The following is a 19057-nucleotide window of genomic DNA, read 5'->3' on the forward strand; positions in this document are numbered from 1 at the left end:
TGGTAACTTTTCATTGTGCCCCTAAAATTACTTGTGTGCTACTAGATTTTTCAACTTAGTAGCACACGTGCTACTTGGGAAAATGCTAAGCGTCAAGCCCTGATTGAAAGTGATATATACTGATGTGAAGTTCCCTGGAGCGCATGAGCTCAATAACGATAGAAGGCCAAAGATGTCAGAGAACGATGGCTGCCTGTCAGCCCGGGCAGCGACGGCCTCCGATGACGATGATTCAGTTTCTAAAAAAGGAGCTGCTTCAACAGAGTGAAATGGTTTGGTGATTGCAGGCAGCGGCAATTGTTCATACAATTATTACGCTCTGCTGCCCGTAGACTGATCCATGTTTGTGATTGGTCAAACGCTGCAAACGCCGCCTTTTTCATGTGCACACGCTCATAGCTGTAAAGGGAAACCCTGAATTGACATATTGAGTTGATAACCAGCGTCGTGTGACTGCTTATCTCTGATTGCCTTTGTTAGGGTTACTTAAGCTGGATAACTGAAAGATACCCTGGGTATGTTGAACTTGCTTCGTAGTATAGGCCTCAGCTCCCTCTCCTCCTCCTCTGAGCCTCCATGTGTTTTGTTTTTGCTTCAAGTGGTGAAAAAAGTTTGTTGAGTTTCCACCTTTAGCAGGAACAGCTTTCTTGCATATTTAGCAAAATATTGTAACTTGTTGGAGGTCTGACCTCCCTTTTTAGAAGGGCTGAGAGGCTGCTCTCGTTCTCAGATATCTTTGGCCTCCCATCGTTATTGAGCTCATACGTGAAAGGGAACATAAATGTGCCATACGTCATGGCGTCACTCTTATCATTGATATCATGATATGACACTTTATCACGTAAAACGTATACTGGTATTATTGTGGAGGGTATGATATGGCACAGCCCTGAGTTAGAATTTTACCCCCACATCATATACCGTTTATCAGGGTGAAGTGTCAAGCAGTATGACGGTATGGATAAATAGATACCTTCCAAGCCTACAGTGCACCCTTCTTCTAACAATGTAAAGAAAATGATTCGGTTTTTACTCGTCATGTATTCACAGGTAATATTTGAGCAACACTTACTGGACTTCTCAAGCTCTTTGATGGCCTGGCTGTAAAGATTGGTGGCTTCTCCATACTGGCCCGCCTTGAAATAGTCGTTTCCAGCTTGCTTCAACTCTGTCCAGGACTTGGACCTCTGTTTCTGAGGCATCTCTGCTTTTTAACTTGTTACCTGGAAAAATGAAACCCCGTTTACCATCTGAAAATGTTTGGCAACTGATCAAAATGCCAAATGGATGCAGACATTTACTAGAGAAAATATTATATATTATAAAACACATATATATTTCTCTCATCTTACAACATTATGTATACCACAATGCCTCAATATAAATTGACTGAAAGCAGTACAGTACATGCATTAGTAATGCGTCCTTCACTGCCAAACTACATCTTTTTACTGTGATTGCACTGAACGTGTATCAACGTTTATTTTGTGCATCAGTTTGACTTTTTTCCTCTCTGAGCACCGATACCAAATACTCTGAATAGATCAAAATGAATATTAGATGTTCACGCATTGTCTTAAAAGTGAACCGGGTGTTTCAGGACAATTTTCCCGTTTTCTAGCTTTGAGCAGAGCCAAAGCAGCAGATTGATTAATGGGTGGATGTCATATTATTGTTTAATTTTTTTTTTTTTTTTTTTTTAATCGGCCTATGTAAGCACGTCATATTTTCTAATTTCTATACCATTATACTGAGCTTATACCATAATGTTATATAATACTATAGTGTACCGTTACTTTCACATAACCTCAATTTTATAGTTTTTATTATTGTATTAAAATCTGGCACAAGAATTTCCTTGAAAGGTTATCCAAAACTGTGTCCAATAACCGATCAGAGCATGTTAAGCAGTCAATAATTGCACCTTGGCATTGTAACTGCAAGTCATTACATAAGACAGGAAATGGAGGTTGAGGGAAAGCAGACAACATCACACATCATAGGGTACCTAATAAACTGGTAACTAAGTTCAGTTTTAAAGGCGTTCATTTCACCTTCATGGTCATTTTGAATCGATTAGCACGAGCTACTGATCGATTACAATGTACTGCGTTGCTGTGAGGTTTTTAATATTTAGTACACCTTAACACAAATGAATCAACGCCTCGCAAGCATTTTTTTTTTGCTAATGTCCAACCAGAGCTAAGAAACGCGTCTTTTTTACACCACTATACCTCGGCCTACATACCGCACCGAGTAATCCAAAATACATGTTCGCCAACTAACAAGTCGTGCTGTAGCATGCTACCTAGCTAACAGCTACTCAAGCAGAACGTCTCGAAACTAACACTAAAAGTTTACTTTTTAAGTAGTCATCAGATGTCTTTTGTTTTAACTGGCGTAACTTCCACTATTTTGTGTTTGCTAAAGTAGCCCGCTAGAGGAAACGTTGCTCGTTCCGAGTGGCGTTTTACGATAGCTAACTTAGCAAGCTGCCACGGCTAACTGTTAGCTAACGCTAGGAAGCTACTTACCGGCTGCCGGTTCCCGGAGAAAGAAACACAACGTGAGAAAGTCCTCCTCTTCGCGACAAAGATGACTCGGTCCAAACGACAACCGTTACCTGTACATACAATTACCTGTACTCGTTGTCAATAATGACATTACTCTGTGTAGGGTGCGGAGCTTTCTGGGCTTTCGGTACTTGCCGGCTAGCTGTCGTACTTCTCGCAGTTCGCTAACAGTTCTACTAACGGCGAACCACAATGACGCTTTCGTTTCCTTTTTCACGCTGCGTTCAAGGACTGTGGAAAGTGTACGAATTTGGATGAGCGAAGTGAGCCCTCTGGTGGCCGAACCAGATAAAACGGTTGCTAAAAGAGTCAGTGTGGTAGAGGATGTCAAGGATTTGTTAGGCAGAGGTGGGATGTAACGAAGTAATAATACTTCGTTAAGAAGTACAGATACTTCGCCACTGTACTGAATTTTCAGGTATGTACTTTAGTGAGTATTTATTTTTCTAACTATTTACTTTTTTTCTACCTACATTTTAAAACTATTATATGTACATTCTACTCGTTACTTTATTTTAATGCATTTGAGGGGAATTATTGATTTTTAAAACGATTACGTCACTTAGCCTTGCAAAATAAGAGCCAGTAGAAATTTCCTTCATAGGGATACTTTTTACTTTACACTTTGAGTACATTTCAGAGCATGTACTTTTTTATACTCAAACTTCCCATTCAGAGAGGCAACAGCCTTAAAGGAGTCATCACCAGGAAATCGCAATTTCTCTTGTTAAAACATGCATATCTGTGTTTGACCTCAGTTGAAACTTGCCTGAAAGGCTGGAGTTTGAAAGTGGCGCCGTTTTTTCGCTTCTGCTCTTTTTCCGAACAGGAATAGCACACAAGGGTGTGCATTCCTAAAGCACGAGATTTTGATTCTGCGCCTTCGGTGACGTCACCGTGGCGGCTACTTGCATAAGCCCACCCCTCTTTCACCACCCAACCCCGCCCCGTCCGCTACCTGAAATCGCCGAAGCGCCGCCATTATGTTTTGGAGTCTGCATGCAGGCAAGCCCCCCCCCGGCTCTGTCCTTCCTGCGGCGAATCAACGCGCGCCTCATTACATATTATACAATGCACATCCGGACCAGTCAAAACCTCGCGCGTAATCTCGCGTGATAAAATCGCGGTACGAAAAAGGGTCAGAACAAGCTCAATGTTTGATTAAAATTTTTTTTTTTTTTTCTAATAAGTTTTACGAATTGATCCAAAGCGATCCAAGGGGGGCTGGATACGTATAAAACCAGGTTATGACTCCTTTAATGCGTTAAAAAAAATGTATGCATTAATTCCACAAATTAAATGTCCCACATTAGTGCGTTCATTTTGACGGCCCTAGTTGAAAATAATCTTATGTTTTGTGTTTCAAATATGGTGGCGCAGGTATAAACTAACATAAAATCATCCTACTGAGGCCTTCCCAAATGTAACACTCAATATGAAGTTAGGGAGGGATGGCCTGTCTTATTTTGGAGGTGAAAGCTCGTTTCTCCACCATCTTTCACACAGCCCTGAATGCATCATTAGACGGAAAGCAGAAGGTGTTTGGTTTCTATTTCTAGAGAAATCTGAAATTTAATTAATTCCTCTTCAGCACTTCTATGTGCTTTATTCAATTTGGAGCAACTTCGGATGCCTGTCTATTACCTTGCCAACTTTGCTGCATTTATTTTGAGTAAAAAAAAAGTATTTGCTTTGTGTTTAAAAGGTGCATCGCTGTATCGCTAACACGCCTGTAAAGATGTTGTTTTGTGTATCAGGGACTTTAGATTTGTGGGAAACCTGTTCTGATCTTAGTGTGGACAAAGGAATATTTATCCTCCTTGTACAGTTAAATCAGGCCTCAGGAGGTAAAAGTATCTAGACAAGCAAGATTACATATTGTGTTGCAACAGTACTTTTTCATCTTTCGTTTCACTATCACAGCAGTGTGATTAGGCCTACATCGTCACCATTAAAGACACAAAGGGCACGTGGCTTTCAATGACGTTTTATTTGTGCTTGTTTTTATTCAATGAAACCACAACACCATGCAAAGATAACGACAGCCCAGCACACCATTTGACCTCTTGTTTTTTTTTTAGCCACAGCTTCAACACTCGCTCACTTCCTCCCAGGAGGAACAGGCACACGCACATATAGAGAATTAATGGACTCAATATTTTTGGTGCAGTTAGACGTAAAAGTTTAGAAGATAAACAGGTTGAAATGGACCCTGAACATTTCTCACAAATCAAGATGAGTGGCTGCATTCATGTAAACTTTCAACCTTGACATGATTTTCTGATTTCGTACCTGAAGTATCGACCAACGGTCTACATGTACATTACAGGAGAGTAATACTGATTCATTTCAAATTTTTACATCAGTGTGCTTGGAGTCGAAGTGACTATGAAGTAATTTACATTCAGCATCTGCAATACAACATTTCACCAGCAGGTTCCACTGTCTGCGCGTGGATATCACTGCAGCGGACGCATTACTTTAAAAGCCCAATGGCTTCTTACTTCCATTTTACCCACATGTTTAGCACCACATGGTAGCCGCAGCAATGATACAGCAAGAAAACCCGTTTTAACTCAAATTCACATCCATCAGTTCTATAGCCAGCTGGATTTATTCACCCTGTACCCAAATTGGATTGAAAACAACGTGTAGGCTCTTTCTTTTGAAACCCACTGAATAAAATCAAAGTACTAATTAAATTGGACATTTCTAAGCACCTTTCCCCCCCCTGAGAAAGTGTATGTGACTCTTACGCAGCGCTACAGAGAATTTACTATATGACATTCATGGTGCGGCGGCCCTTGATGTTTTTGAAGATGGAGCAGTCGAAATCAACCATGAGAGTCTTCTTACCCTTCTTGTAGGGGTGGAAGTAGAAACGCATGCGTATTTGGTTGTTTGCCTTAATATCTGGAAGCCTGTGGGTAACAAAAGCATTCATTATTTAAAAAGAAAAGATCAGTTTGTGGGTATAACTCTACGATTTTGGATGGGTGACACCACTTTTAACTCATGCAGTAAAACGCCTGAACTAGGGCTCTGGTATCAGACCACGAAACCCTGTTGGTGCCAATTAATGTGACCGTATTGCACCAAGCAATCGAAAACTGTCCAGTACCAACATTTGGCATCAATTGTCTCATCAAATTCCTAGTTTATCCCTCAATCAGACAATTGCTGATTTTGCTCCTTTTTGGACTGTTATATTTAGACGATGTTATTGTGTGCCTGGGTGTGTTTAGACAACATTTAACATTTTGTTAAATGAAAAGCTGACATTTCTTTATATTATCTCGTTAATCATATCTATATTAAGGCTATCCATACACAGGATTGATAATGAAACATCTCAATTTTAAGAGCCGATCACAACTCTTGTGCACATCAACACACAAACAAACGCATCACAATCATTCAATTGTTAACAAAATAAATAACACAGTGTACACACACACACACACACACACACACACACACACACACACACACACACACACACACACACACACACACACTCACTTGTATTCAGCCTCGTCCCTGAACAGACCAACCCCAGAGACGGTCAGAGTGCAGTTCTTCAGGGTCTCTTGGATCGGGTTCATGAAGACCACCTCCCCTCTCACAACTCTGTTCAGTCTGGTCCTTTTGGGAAGCTGGACACACATTTTAACAGATAATTCAAATACACTCAGCCAGGCAACAAAACTGCAACATGTTGAAACAACACTATCCATCATACAACAAGACGAGATAGAGAGAAATATGTCAAGGAATTTAAATGGTAACATTGAGTCTTTTTATATCATGCCTGTCAACAGAAGACAATTATTAAAAAATGCATTATTATAATAGTAATATTAATTTCCAAAACTCTATCCACATAATAATGGCCAACATTATAATAATCCACATATAGGCAGTGGTGGAGGAAGTACTCCCATCCTTTGCTCAAGTTATATAACTAAAAGTACTACATTCAAAACCCTTAAACTCCCTTAAATAAAGGTATGTATGAGCAACAAGGAATATGTGACTGATTGTGAACAGCCAACTAATCCTCCAGACGTCCTTCTCCCTCTTAGTCTTGTAAAATATAATTTGATAAATTTGTTATTTTTGAGACTTTAATTTCAGACTTTGAGGTGAGCAGAGACACACATACAAACAAAGCCAGACAACATGTGATTTTTAGACACAGAAAGACAAACGTTTTCTACTGACATTGATGGTGATGGGAGGATCGAGCAGCAAGATGTCGTACTCAACCAGGTACGTGTACTCTGGCTGCTGTTTGTCCGTGATGAGAGCTGAAACCTTCATGCTGTCACTATCCAGCATGGGTTTACTGTAGTCCGAGAACCGGACCTGGATCGGGATGGACAGCACTCCACGAGACAGGGACAGAAAAAAGGATTTTAAAGTGGGTCCACAACAAATTCAATGAAAACATACAGTGTGTTCTGACCCAGCACTAGAGATCTAGAGAGACTCGGGTAGGTTTGAAATAAATGCCTCCAAAAATTCGACATTTACATCTCTGTTATCTCTCTAATCAGCAGAAGAAGATTCACCTCTCTCCGGCTGCAGTGTCTTCTCCTGCACCTCTTTCTGGATGTTGGCTTCTGGTAAGCCGTTGTACCTCATGGCTTGGACGCTGATGTTGATGGACAGCGGTCTGGGAGCAGTGCTGTCGCTCTGCAGCACCAGCCTCAATCTCACGTTCTTTCCGTTCGTCGGTGGGGTCACCTGAAGCACCACCAAATAATGAGAGGGACTGAGACATCAATGAAGGGTCAAAATACACAATGATGGAACAAATCACCAACAAACACCACCCTGTGCACAAGATGTGTGTTGGTTGAGGTTTAAAATATCTGAGTTGTTAAAGGTTAACCTCATCATAACTTTTGGATTTTTAAATTAATACAGTGAGGACATTCAATATTTTAGAAAGGCAGCTTCTGTGTTTTGCGCTTTCTCTAATTAAAGAAACTAAATGAAGGTTTTGATTAACAGAATTTGGTAATTATATGGGGGGAAAAAATCTGTCTTGCTTTGTACAGTATATATTGGATTAGCAACTTATTGTTATCTAAGAACTTTATCTTTGCACTCTCCCCACTTAATAGTGAGGCTGTACAGCATTTTACACCGGATAAATAAACTTTTATCTCAGCTAACCTAATTTTAAATGTTTTTATTACTTGGATCTAACGCTAGTGAGGATGCATAATATCTAAAACAAATTTGACTGTTGCAAGACTATTTAGAAACTTGGATGGCGCTACATTGCTGTTGTTTTTTAAACTATTTTTAGAAGGGTGATTTGGACTCCCCCCTAGTGTGGTTGACCTAGTGTAAAAAAGTCCTCAGGGGAGGAGAAGCAGCAGTATAATGAATGATCTTCAACAACCATTTGAATGCACAATCAATATTTAAGTTTTTTTTTTTTTTAATGTAGGTGGGTCAAAATAGTTATTTGATACCTCAACTGTAAGGCACCAAGTTTCTTATGTGCAAATTTGCAAGGTTAAATATTAGTGTGTTACCCTGATTTTTAATATGCTTCTTGAAATCAATAGTTGGATCAAAATTGACACCCAATTATTTAATTCTTCCACATTTTTAATTTGTTTTGACCATTTACACAGATGTCAGGCCAGTCTCTTGTATATGTTGGAAAAGTGCAGAGCTACAGACTTTCCAACATTTAGAGTGAGACAGGAGGTGACATTTTCCATTTTCTTAGTTCATTTCATGGCAAATACTATATGTGTTTTAATGCGTTGCATCGTCTGCATACATCTTGATTTCAAAATCATTGCAAAAGGAAGGGAGATCACTGACGTACAGTATATCCTAAAGCGTAGTAGTTCTTAAACCAAATCATGTGGTGGTGCTGTTTTTTTTTTTTTTGGTTTGATGTAATAGCAAAAAAGAAACAAAACAAACATCCAAAACATCTGTATCAATAGCTCTATAAAGTGAACGTTTCTGTGACGCACCTCTTCAAAACGCATGACCAATGGCTGTGGTGCAACGGGGGTTACTACATCAGTATCATCCCCGGTCTCCGTCTCTCCCATATCCTCACTCTCATCTTCTTCATCAACCTCGTCATTGCCTGCGCCCTCCTCCACCTCTTCAACAGTGATATTCTCCCCCGTGTCCTCGTCTTCGACTTCCTCCATCTCTTCATTGCCGTCGTCATCCTCCTCCTCCTCCTCCACTTCTTCATCCCCAGTAATGGAGTAGTCTCTAGTGAGGGCGTGCTTAAAGGTAGTCCTCTCCTTTTCTGTTCCTGTAAATGCGGTGAGTCAGACAATACCATTAAGAGCCAACGTCATGTACTGATTATCACAGAGTAGCAGGTAAACAAGAATCACCTCAGAGTAAGGAGCTAAACTTACAAATGTCGTCTTGCTTTGTTGTTGGGTGACAGAATGAATATTGTATACATTTGAGATGAAAAAAAAAAACTGATTCTAGGGAGCAATATCGCCGCATTGGAGCACCCTCATCCAGGAGGCTAAACTACCACAGAGATGGAGAGAAATGTTGTTTATGGGTCAAAATGCTGGATAGATGAAGGGATGGCCTGCTGTTGTGCTTATTTTCTGGTGTAGCATGAAAGCAAAGTGGAATTGGCAAGTTACCTAGCAGACGCCTGGCAACTTAGCTAGCTTCCTAGTTTCGCCTCACACCTCACCACCTTGCAGAGAAGAAAGCGGGCGGAAGCACCAGAGAGTAGCTAGCCAACTAGTCAGCTCTGGAGATGGACACGCTAGCTAGTTAACTATGAGCCGACCTCTCCAAAGCTACCGCCTGGTCACTTCCCAGTGAAGTAGTCTTGCAATATGTAGGGGTCGGCTAATATGATCTCGCTGGTAATTGTTAATTTTCTCAAGTGACACATCTCTGGTCCCAGAGAATTACTTTTTTCTTCCACCTTTATGAAAACAAGCTAAAGAAAACATGTTAGCCAGCGTTATGTGTTTGGAGAATAATTCTGCCTCCACCTCCGTACACAAAAATTCTGCCAGGTGAACCCACCCTCTTTGTGTTTGTAGGTGTCGGTGATGTCAGACCTCTTGTCTGAGCCGACAGCCTTGGTGGAGATGTTCTGACCAACTTTCTTAGTGTCAGAGTACAGTTTCACTGTTGAACCATCAGCTTTGACCTGATAAGACACAGAAACACAGACAATCACTTAGGGCTTAGGTTGGCTGTCTCTTTTTTTACACTAAATTCAAAAGCTCAAGCTTTGCTCACTGACCAGCCAGTCAATGCAGTCAGCATTGACCTCAGCAAAGACAAATGGGATGTCATATTTGAGATCTGTCTGTCCGTTCAGGATGGCTTTGACCGGAGCTGGACCACAGCAGTAAATACCTACAGAGGAGAGTCAGTTTGATCATGAAATAGTCTTCTCAACTGACAAAGTAGTTTTTCCTCAGCGATTGAGGCCATAAAATCATGATTATAATGTGAGATAAAATGAGGTTATAAATCAAGTGAGAAATTGGGTCATTTTCTCAAGCAATCAGAGTTATTTTTGTAAACAGAGGAGTCACCCCCCCTGCTGGCCAGTAGAGAAAAAATCATTTTAAGGCACTGTAACGTTGGCTTCACTTTTCAGAACCGGAGGTTGACACCTGGTTGAAAGTGATTTAAAGCCACTATACATGTAGGATTTGAAAATGTCTCATTTTGGTGCCATCTGGAATTTTTAATTTTCATACAAGCAAAACTTGATACTGAAATCAACAGGTCAACATGTACTACGAGAAACAACGTCATCGGAGAAAATGTGTCTCTGTTCAAGTTTAAGGAGAGAAACAAGAGAGTCAGTACCATCACTCTTTTCCTGTGGTGTTGGATCCAGAACCTGCCAGCCATCATATTTGCCATCCTTTGACAGGTCTGGTCTCCTCATCCATGCCTCCGTCCAAACGTGGAAGTTCCTAAAACACAAAACATTCTGAATCTTTAGCAGTGCAGTAGATCTGAAATACGGCAGAATTATATTTACCGATTATAGAAGATTTTTAAAGATCTCCCTTGTACGGAAGCCCTAAACGGTCATGCATACATATATTTTATTTCCTCCGTTTTCCCGTGATAATGAGATAATTTTACTCCGTTTTCCCGTGATAACGAGATAATTCCTCCGTTTTCTCGTGATAACGAGATAATTTCCCTCCGTTTTCCCGTGATAACGAGATAATTTCCCTCCGTTTTCTCGTGATAACGAGATAATTTTACTCCGTTTTCCCGTGATAACGAGATCATTTTTCACCCGTTTTCCAGTGATAACAAGATAATTTTGAAGTTCGGTAAAGTTGGAAAGATATTCACAGAGTCGAACTTCCGGGATCAATAAATCAGAAGTGAAACGTTTTTCAAACACAAATGATGCCTCTGTCTCACCGTAATATCAAAGACTACGAGCTACAAGCACCAAAACCCCAATTTTTTACATAAATAAGCCGTCCTGCAAGCTGAACGGAGAACATTGATCTCCATGCGCAAGCGGCAGCCGGGCGAGTGCGCAGGCACCGTCTGCAAATTCAATCAATAACTCCACTGTTATACAGTAGGCCTACAGAGACTCCAAAATCACTACACACATCAAGGGTCTCTTTATGGTCAGTTCAAATCTGTGAATATCTTTCCAACTTTACCGAATTTGAAATCTCGCCTATCACGTTTCATTTGTTATCTCGTTATCACGGGAAAACAGAGGAAAATTATCTCGTTATCACGAGAAAACGGATGAAATAAAATGTATGTATGCATGGCCGTTTAGGGCTTCCGTACCCTTGGACGTATTTTAAGATGTAAAAATGCTCAATGATAATTCGCATTTGAAGCTTTATGGTTTTGTTAGAAAGGTCTTAAAATTACATCTTTCTCCCTTATTGAAAAATCCAGAGCTATGACTATACAAATATTTTCCATTTCAAAAGTTTACCTGCTGGGCACAAGATGTCTCCTACTTAATTTCACCTTTTGCAGGTTCTTTGAAAATCACAGTTTCTTTTTGTTTTATTTGCATAGGATTAGCAACCGAAAAGCGGCACAATCCTTTTGTGAATTTGTGCCCTCGGTATTTAGAATCTGAAACAGTAATTTACTGATATGGCTCCTGGCTGCAAAGCTATTATTTATTGGCAGGTCAAAATCACTCAGGGCGATTCACCACACCCATTCAACAGCAAACAGAATATTTAAATCAAGTGATTTGGCAAATAACAAAGAGTTATTCTTTAGTGGCAGGTCATGACATGTCAATATGGTTGTAGGCCTGAGAAAGTTATTTTTGAGGTCTAAGGATAGGCACTGGAATGGTACATTATACACACCCATGATAATGTGACAAGAAGAGAAAGGTACTGTCAATCAGCGAATGTAATCCAATACACTTCTTTTCAAATTTGCCAAATATCCAATCCCCAACCATCTTGGCCATCGCCATCTTGGATTTTCTGCAATCAGTGAAGGAAGTGACCATATTTGGACTGTGGAGGAGCGATGGGTGGATCTAATAAACCCGAGCAGAAGAGCGGCACCCTGACCAAACATGACCTGATAATTCGTTGACATAGTCACTTCACAAAATCTATTCAGTCATTTCTTGACTTTCAGCAACTGTAATCAATAACTTTATATCTACAACGGTTCACATGGATACTTTTATGCGAAAAACAAGGCAGAACAAGGCAAAATGGGGCTAAAAGTAGAGTGAATATTGGATTGAAATTCATCAACTACAAATACATGAATTCTAAATGAGGATCAGCCTCTGCGTCTCACCAAACACTGTCATGGGTTGGTTTCGGTCTGACCCCGTCTTCGCCGTGGAAAGTGTCGATGGTCAGATTCTTGTTGGTGTCATGGGCCGACTCAAAGTTTGAGACCACGCGGCAGGGGATGCCCAGCAGGCGCATCACTGGAAGCAAGAGCACAAAGATTTGAGTGCCATATGGTTCGGACCAGGACCAGGTGAGTTCTAAGTCAAAGTTATTGCCGATTTCTTACTCAACTGCATTGATTTGTTAGCTAACCACATACGTTATAGCAAGAAAAACTATGTTATAATTGGCTAACGTGGCTCAAAGGTAACGTTACATTACTACATTAAGGTGTATTTCTCTCTTGGCTGTAATTACCTGCAATGAATATAGTATATTAACCATTCAGAATACCAAAGACAGTTTTACATATTCAGGCAAAATTAAATTAAAAATAAAATCATTACAACATAAATGTAGAATTATAAGATTATGTTCATGATTGAAAACTGATTTGCTCTCTTGGAACTACAATCAGGGCTCCAAGAAAATGTATTAATTTATTCAAGATAATAAGTGTAAGACAACTGTGTCGGTCTCGAATAAATCAAACAAAATATAACGTTTAAATATACAAATGACATTACCGGAACACATAACAGCGGCGAACACCCAGCACTGCCCGTACTTGACGGGGCTGAAGTCGTTCTGGAACCACTTCTTAAGGATGTCGTGACTGCCTGTCCAGTGAGTTGGTTTGTGGCCACCAGAATATAAACCATTCCAGCGTCCCTCTACAACACCTTTGTCATCCTGACAGTTGATCTGGAAAAAAAACAAGGCAATTTTCAAGTGTGATTTTTCTCAAAATGTTAGACTTTCAAGAATTATCCAAATTTGCCAAGTTTGTCTTTTATATATTAAAAAAAAACATCACCTACATCTTCTGGCTTCTTCTTTAGGTCTTGATTAGTACTAATGTTTACAGAGCGATCACCGCCACCAACCGTCACTGACACAATAACAAACTTTTTTGTTTGGTGGTAGCATGCTAATGAGCTGATAATCCTGAGAGCATGTGTGTCTTACCATGGCGCTGACCACGCGGCCGACGTAGATGGGGTTACAGCGAGCAGAGGCATCCTCACCTGGGTCGATTAAGCTTTTGGGATTGATGTCCAAAATCTTCAAACAAATGTGAATCATCATGTCTTCAAACTGGATGGAAGAAACCGAAAGAGAGATGTTATTGAATTGGATTTTATTTCAATACAGATGGAAATATTATTTCATCTTTCAAACAGACATTATTTACTATTTAAACTTTAGTACAGTATATTTAAATTACAGGATTGGTTGCTCATATTAAGACACTACAATTTAAAATTCAGAATTCAATTTATCAAAGATAATCCTGAAGGTTGTAAACTGGGTACTTGTAAACTGGGTACTTATACAATACTATATTGGAACTTATTTTGGAAAAATATTTAGGGTAGATTTTTGCATGTCATCTTTCTGATCTTATACCTCAACGGTCATATAACAACATGGGACTTTCTTGACCTGTAAAATGTAAAGTCCCCTGGAAATTAATTTAAGTCAATGTGATGTTCTCTATAGAGATGGCAACATAAATGTGTATGTGTGTGAGCATGTTTTACACATATTTTGTGACAAAAATCTGATTACGCAGTCACATTGTGGGGACTAAATTTACATAGTCCCCATCACGCAGGTGTGTGTATGTGTGAGGGCATGTTTTACCATTCATGTGGGGACCCTTTTTTTGTTTTTTTTAGACCAAATGAGGACAATTGCACATCCCAATAATGTAAATCATTATATTTTAGTCTGCAGACTTGGTTTAAGGTTAGGGTAAGGTTCTGTTTAGGTTAAGGTTAGAGTAAGGGTCGGCTGGTAGCAGTTCTGGGTAGGGTTAGGGTAAGCCTCCAGGAAATTAATGTAAGGCAATGTAATGTCCCCAAAAGTCAAGAAAACACAAACTGTGTGTGTGTGTGTGTGTGTGTGTGTGTGTGTGTGTGTGTGTGTGTGTGTGTGTGTGTGTGTGTGTGTGTGTGTGTGTGTGTGTGTGTGAGAAACAGTACCTGTCCATAGCCCCAGTCACGAGGGAAGATGTAATTATGACTTCCTACAAAGATGATTCCTTGTTCATTCATCACGTACTCATTGACCTCCTTCTCATCTTTCATATACACCCAGTCAGCTGCGGAGAGAGTGAATTCATGCAAACACACATTTGATAGTATTCAGTTCAGTAACAGTATCAGTTTATAGTAGTTTTCAAATCCTGCATTCAAAATCTTACAAAACATTCTCAAATAAATTATGCGAAAAATGTAATTAACATATCAAAAATGATAGATGTACCGTAGATAACTACAATCTAGGAGATAACCATACCCCCTTCATTTCATTTTTATTTTTTAAAATAAATGTGGCATTCTGGAAAAAAGCCACTTATTTCTATATTTAGTTATAAGTTACTGGCTCATTCATTATTTATTACACAGGCATATTTATTTGTTTTTAATTCTGGCTTAAATGACATTCCTAAGTCACACAGGAAATGTTCCTGATAATACTTTTACTTGAGTAAAATTTTGAATGCAGGGATTTTACATATACATCAGACGGTTGGACCTACTGGTACACCAGGGGTTGAAGAGCACCACCGGCATTGCCAGCAACGTTTCCTGGTCTCTGTGCTTCACAGTCAGGATGTACTCCCCTATGGGACTGTCAGGCGCGGCAGAGATGGAGAGGATCAGCTTGCCCGTCTTTGGGGAGGAGTCTTTGTGAAGTTCTACCTTCCACACAGCTTTTGCCAACGGTGAACGATCCATGACGCCTAGACCGAAGAACGACTGCGTCCCCTTCTCCTCACTTGGATTTTTTCCTGAAAAGAGGAGACACTGATGGAGTCAGACGTTCATTTAATGTTGTAACAATACCATCCATCCATCCATCAGTCCATCCATCCGTCCAACCATTCATCCATCCATCCGTCAATTTGACATGCTGCTTTCACACAATTTAAGTAATAATTAATTAATGTATTTTTATATGCTAAAAAATATGCAAAAAAGGTCAGATTTATGTCTTTTTATGTCTTACTTTTGACTACATTTTTAGTTGCCTTCTGGCTTCATAGACAACAACTATAAAATAAAGAATTGAATGAAAACTGACCCGTCATTGCAGAGATGAAGAGTCCATGCTGGTTTTGGTCGAAAGGTTGCCTCAGATTAAGGGTCACATCGAAGGCCTGGCCTCGCCTCACAATCAGCTGTTCCAGTGAGATTTCACTGGTTTTGTGAAAGAAGTTGTTGGTTTTTGAATGGAGGTCCACTCCCTTAAAGACTGAAAGAAATAAAAACGTACAAACATGAACGCATTAACAGTGTAGAAAAAATATTAATTTGATGTTTAATGTATTTTTTTAATTTATTTTATTTTGGTACAGTAGTTTTGAATTACAAAACCTACGTCGATATTTGATTTATTTTTCAAAATTAAGTAACTTTGTTCATTTATTGGAGATAAACTGTCGACACACAAGCAATGAAGAATATGTCAGGGGAAGACAGAAAATAGATAATTTAATTAACACAATTAACACAAAGAAAATAAATGTTTTCCATGACATAAATGACATTTCCTCATCCACTGGGTTCAGGAAGCATCTTTACAAGCGGATATCAAATTGCCAAAACATATATTATTCATTTTACTGCCTTATTATTTCACCAAGTAGGAAAAGCAATCAAAAGCAATCATTTGAACCGAACAAATATAATTTTGGAAATTAACTCGACCATCTCTTTCATGTCCAAAACTTGTGACACAAATCCGACTGTGACAGTTTTTATGGTTTCCCATAATAGTCATAAAGCACTGTAAAAGATGACACTTAAGATGTCCTTTATCTTTAGAGTTTTGTCTCTGATTACAATACATTACATTATGAGTACTTACACATGTTATAATGAGTTTTTTTTAATTACAGATAAACAATGATAACCCAGTTTTATGGTGGCTCAGATACATCAACACACTGCTACTTAAGAAAAAAAAAAAGCAAATACAAAAAAACACAAGGAAATGAAGAAAATACCATGCATTTTGAAAAATAAGTAAATATAAGCTCATATTTTTGCTGACAGTGGTTTAATGTGTCACCGTGCTGCAGTACTGCTGGGTGTGGTTACTGGTTCAACATGGCAACACACCCGACTCTTTAAACACTTTCAACACTTTTATTAAAGAAACCATTTTAAATGTGTTAGTCGTACACAACAAGGGAACTATAATTGAATCACACACTCGGCTAATTTTTTTGCACTGTAGCTTCTGCTCGACACACACACACACACACACACACACACACACACACACACACACACACACACACACACACACACACAAAGGACATGGACAATAACGTATTCTATTATATCTAAAAAAAGAAAGAAAGTAAAGTAAAAATGTATCGCAGTTTCAACCTGGATGCTTTGATCTTTTTTGGCCGGCAGATGATCATAACGAGTCTCGTAATTGAAATGATTAGAATCAAGGTGATTGTTTCATTGGTTCATGCAAGGCGTTGCGTTGCGTGGCCTGGATTCACCTCCACAAACTGGTTCTGCTTGTTCACAGTGACCGCATGCCAGGATTGTGTCAGAAAGTAGGGCGGGGAGAGGTGAGCCGGGGGTGGCATTATGTTTACATGCTTGGCAGAGTGAATGTGCGTGATGAAGGAACATTTGTGCCGGGACGGGGGCAAGATCGGACACGAGAAGACATGACCGCCTGGAAATGTGCATCGACCCTCGGGCGGCAGCGGGGGAGTGCCAAGGTGACACACTGAATGAAAGATGATGCTGATAACAGCAGTCCAACCTGCCAGACGCACATTTATCAACAGATGGTTGACGTGTGTCAAGTGAACATGATGCAAGTGTGGACTGCTGGTGGAGCTCATCCCTGATTTTCTTTTTGAAAAAGTATTGCTTTTAAGTTGAGTTTACCACTTTAAACCTACTTGTTTTAAAAGCTGCACTTTCACATCATCAGAGGTGTCAGACGTAGAGTGACTAAGGAATGTCATTTAAGCTGATATTACATACAATAAATATGCCTGTGTTATAACAATGGGCCACTTTCTTCTTTTGCTCACTCTCACACTAGAATCTGAGAAATGCAGGAGAGGCTGAATAAATGTTGAGGATGTTCAATCTAAGTGTTGAAGTAAATTCACACGCTAACTGTTCTCTCTCTCAGGATCCGGTTCAGAGATGGCAAAAGTACAGACGTTCCCTACTCAAGTATTAGTACACATACTGGTGTTTAAAAAGACTCTGGTGAAAGTAGAAGTACTCATTCAACTTCTTCACTTGAGTAAAGTGCAGGCTGTAAAATGTAAAGGAGCAAGACAAAAGTATCTATATGAAGGATATTTCTTTATTTTTTCTTTTTGCAAGGCTAACTGAATCTTGTGTCATATTAATAAGATAAACAATAATCAATAATTCCCCTCAAATGCATTCAAACTAAAGTAAGGGGCCTATTTTGAAAATGCGAGGGGTAAGAAATTTGTTTTAAAATGCAGGGACGAAATGTAAAAGGTTGTAAGTAAAAGTACCTGAAATGACTACTTAAGTACAGTAACTTTGTACATCTGGTCATCAATATTCGCATCAAATGACTTGAGTATACCAGGAATCACTCCAGGAATACCACAGAATCATCCGATTGATTGATTGATTTATTGATTGATATTTCTATGCCCTACTTTGTTTTGTTATTGACTTTATATAGGTGATGCTATTATAAGCCCCTATGGGTTTCATGCCTCTCCTTGAACTGTTTCACTGTTTTGTCTCTTCGGTTTCTGTTTTGTATTTTAATTGTGGTTAATAAATCAAATCAGATTGATTGATTGATGTCCTCAGCACTACGGAGCATTCCAGTCTGGACTTGCCGTGAGCATATATACTCGCAGCAGCAGCTTACAGTAAAAACTCTGATTAACCATTTCCTTCTCGACACCAAAACGACAGACAGACACATTAAGCAACAAGCTCTTGAACATGAGAAAGAATTTAGCAAGAACAATATATTTTGCCTCCGGCAGAAAAACAACAACACAGAGGAAATTAAGCATTATGCCCTGTCACTTAACTCTCTTTGCATAACTTTTAAATAAAGATAAAAACAACTCTATAATCCAAACAAATAATTTGGTGTTACTGCCTTTGTGCTGTGAGGCATGTTCCATCTTGTTTGTAGTGTGAAAGGTTGCATGGGCATTGTGGAGAAACTGCACGGTGATTCAGACCACGACATCCAACAGCAGCAAGTGATTTCAGAGGATGCACGCATCATCCATCGAAACCAGGCAAACCACAAATATGCAACAATGCAGGCAATAGTCTAAAGTTACACTGAAGTAAAGATCACTTTCATACTTACTTGATGTGTCTGCCATCCTTCCAAAACGTTCCCCTCCGATTGCAGATGTGAAGGCCGAGAAGAAAGAAGAGCTCACTGGCAGGCAGGCAGTCAGCAGCACAATGACAGCAGGTGACCTGTTTATACATATATAGGACCGCACAAGCCCAACCCCCGTCTCAGATCAACATGTCACTCATCTTCCTGGAATTT

The 19057-nt window shown here is 39.5% G+C and overlaps 2 protein-coding genes across 2 annotated transcripts in view; both read right to left on the minus strand.

Annotated features, from left to right (window-relative positions):
• tomm34 (translocase of outer mitochondrial membrane 34) overlaps positions 1-2758 on the minus strand; it is a 10528-nt gene extending 7770 nt beyond the window's left edge. Inside the window, exons 1-2 of the mRNA XM_084022355.1 lie at positions 2535-2758; positions 1073-1223 (exon numbers count right to left, since the gene is read on the minus strand). Coding sequence (XP_083878481.1) covers positions 1073-1202 — 130 coding nt within the window. The 5' untranslated portion in view covers positions 1203-1223; positions 2535-2758. The remainder of the gene's footprint in view (positions 1-1072; positions 1224-2534) is intronic.
• Positions 2759-4548: 1790 nt separating this feature from the next.
• Positions 4549-19002, minus strand: tgm8 (transglutaminase 8). Its single transcript, XM_084029360.1, has 15 exons — positions 18866-19002; positions 15584-15754; positions 15039-15290; positions 14479-14597; positions 13460-13588; positions 13018-13195; positions 12393-12528; positions 10431-10540; positions 9853-9968; positions 9630-9756; positions 8582-8877; positions 7148-7322; positions 6798-6961; positions 6096-6229; positions 4549-5494 (listed from the first exon to the last, which is right to left on the minus strand). Exons 1-15 carry the CDS (start codon positions 18879-18881, stop codon positions 5350-5352), a joined length of 2268 nt encoding a protein of 755 aa, XP_083885486.1. The 5' UTR covers positions 18882-19002; the 3' UTR covers positions 4549-5349.
• Between the last annotated feature and the right edge of the window lie 55 nt (positions 19003-19057).

This window comes from Eutrigla gurnardus (genome assembly GCF_963514095.1).
Source record: "Eutrigla gurnardus genome assembly, chromosome: 2".
Lineage (NCBI taxonomy): Eukaryota > Metazoa > Chordata > Actinopteri > Perciformes > Triglidae > Eutrigla > Eutrigla gurnardus.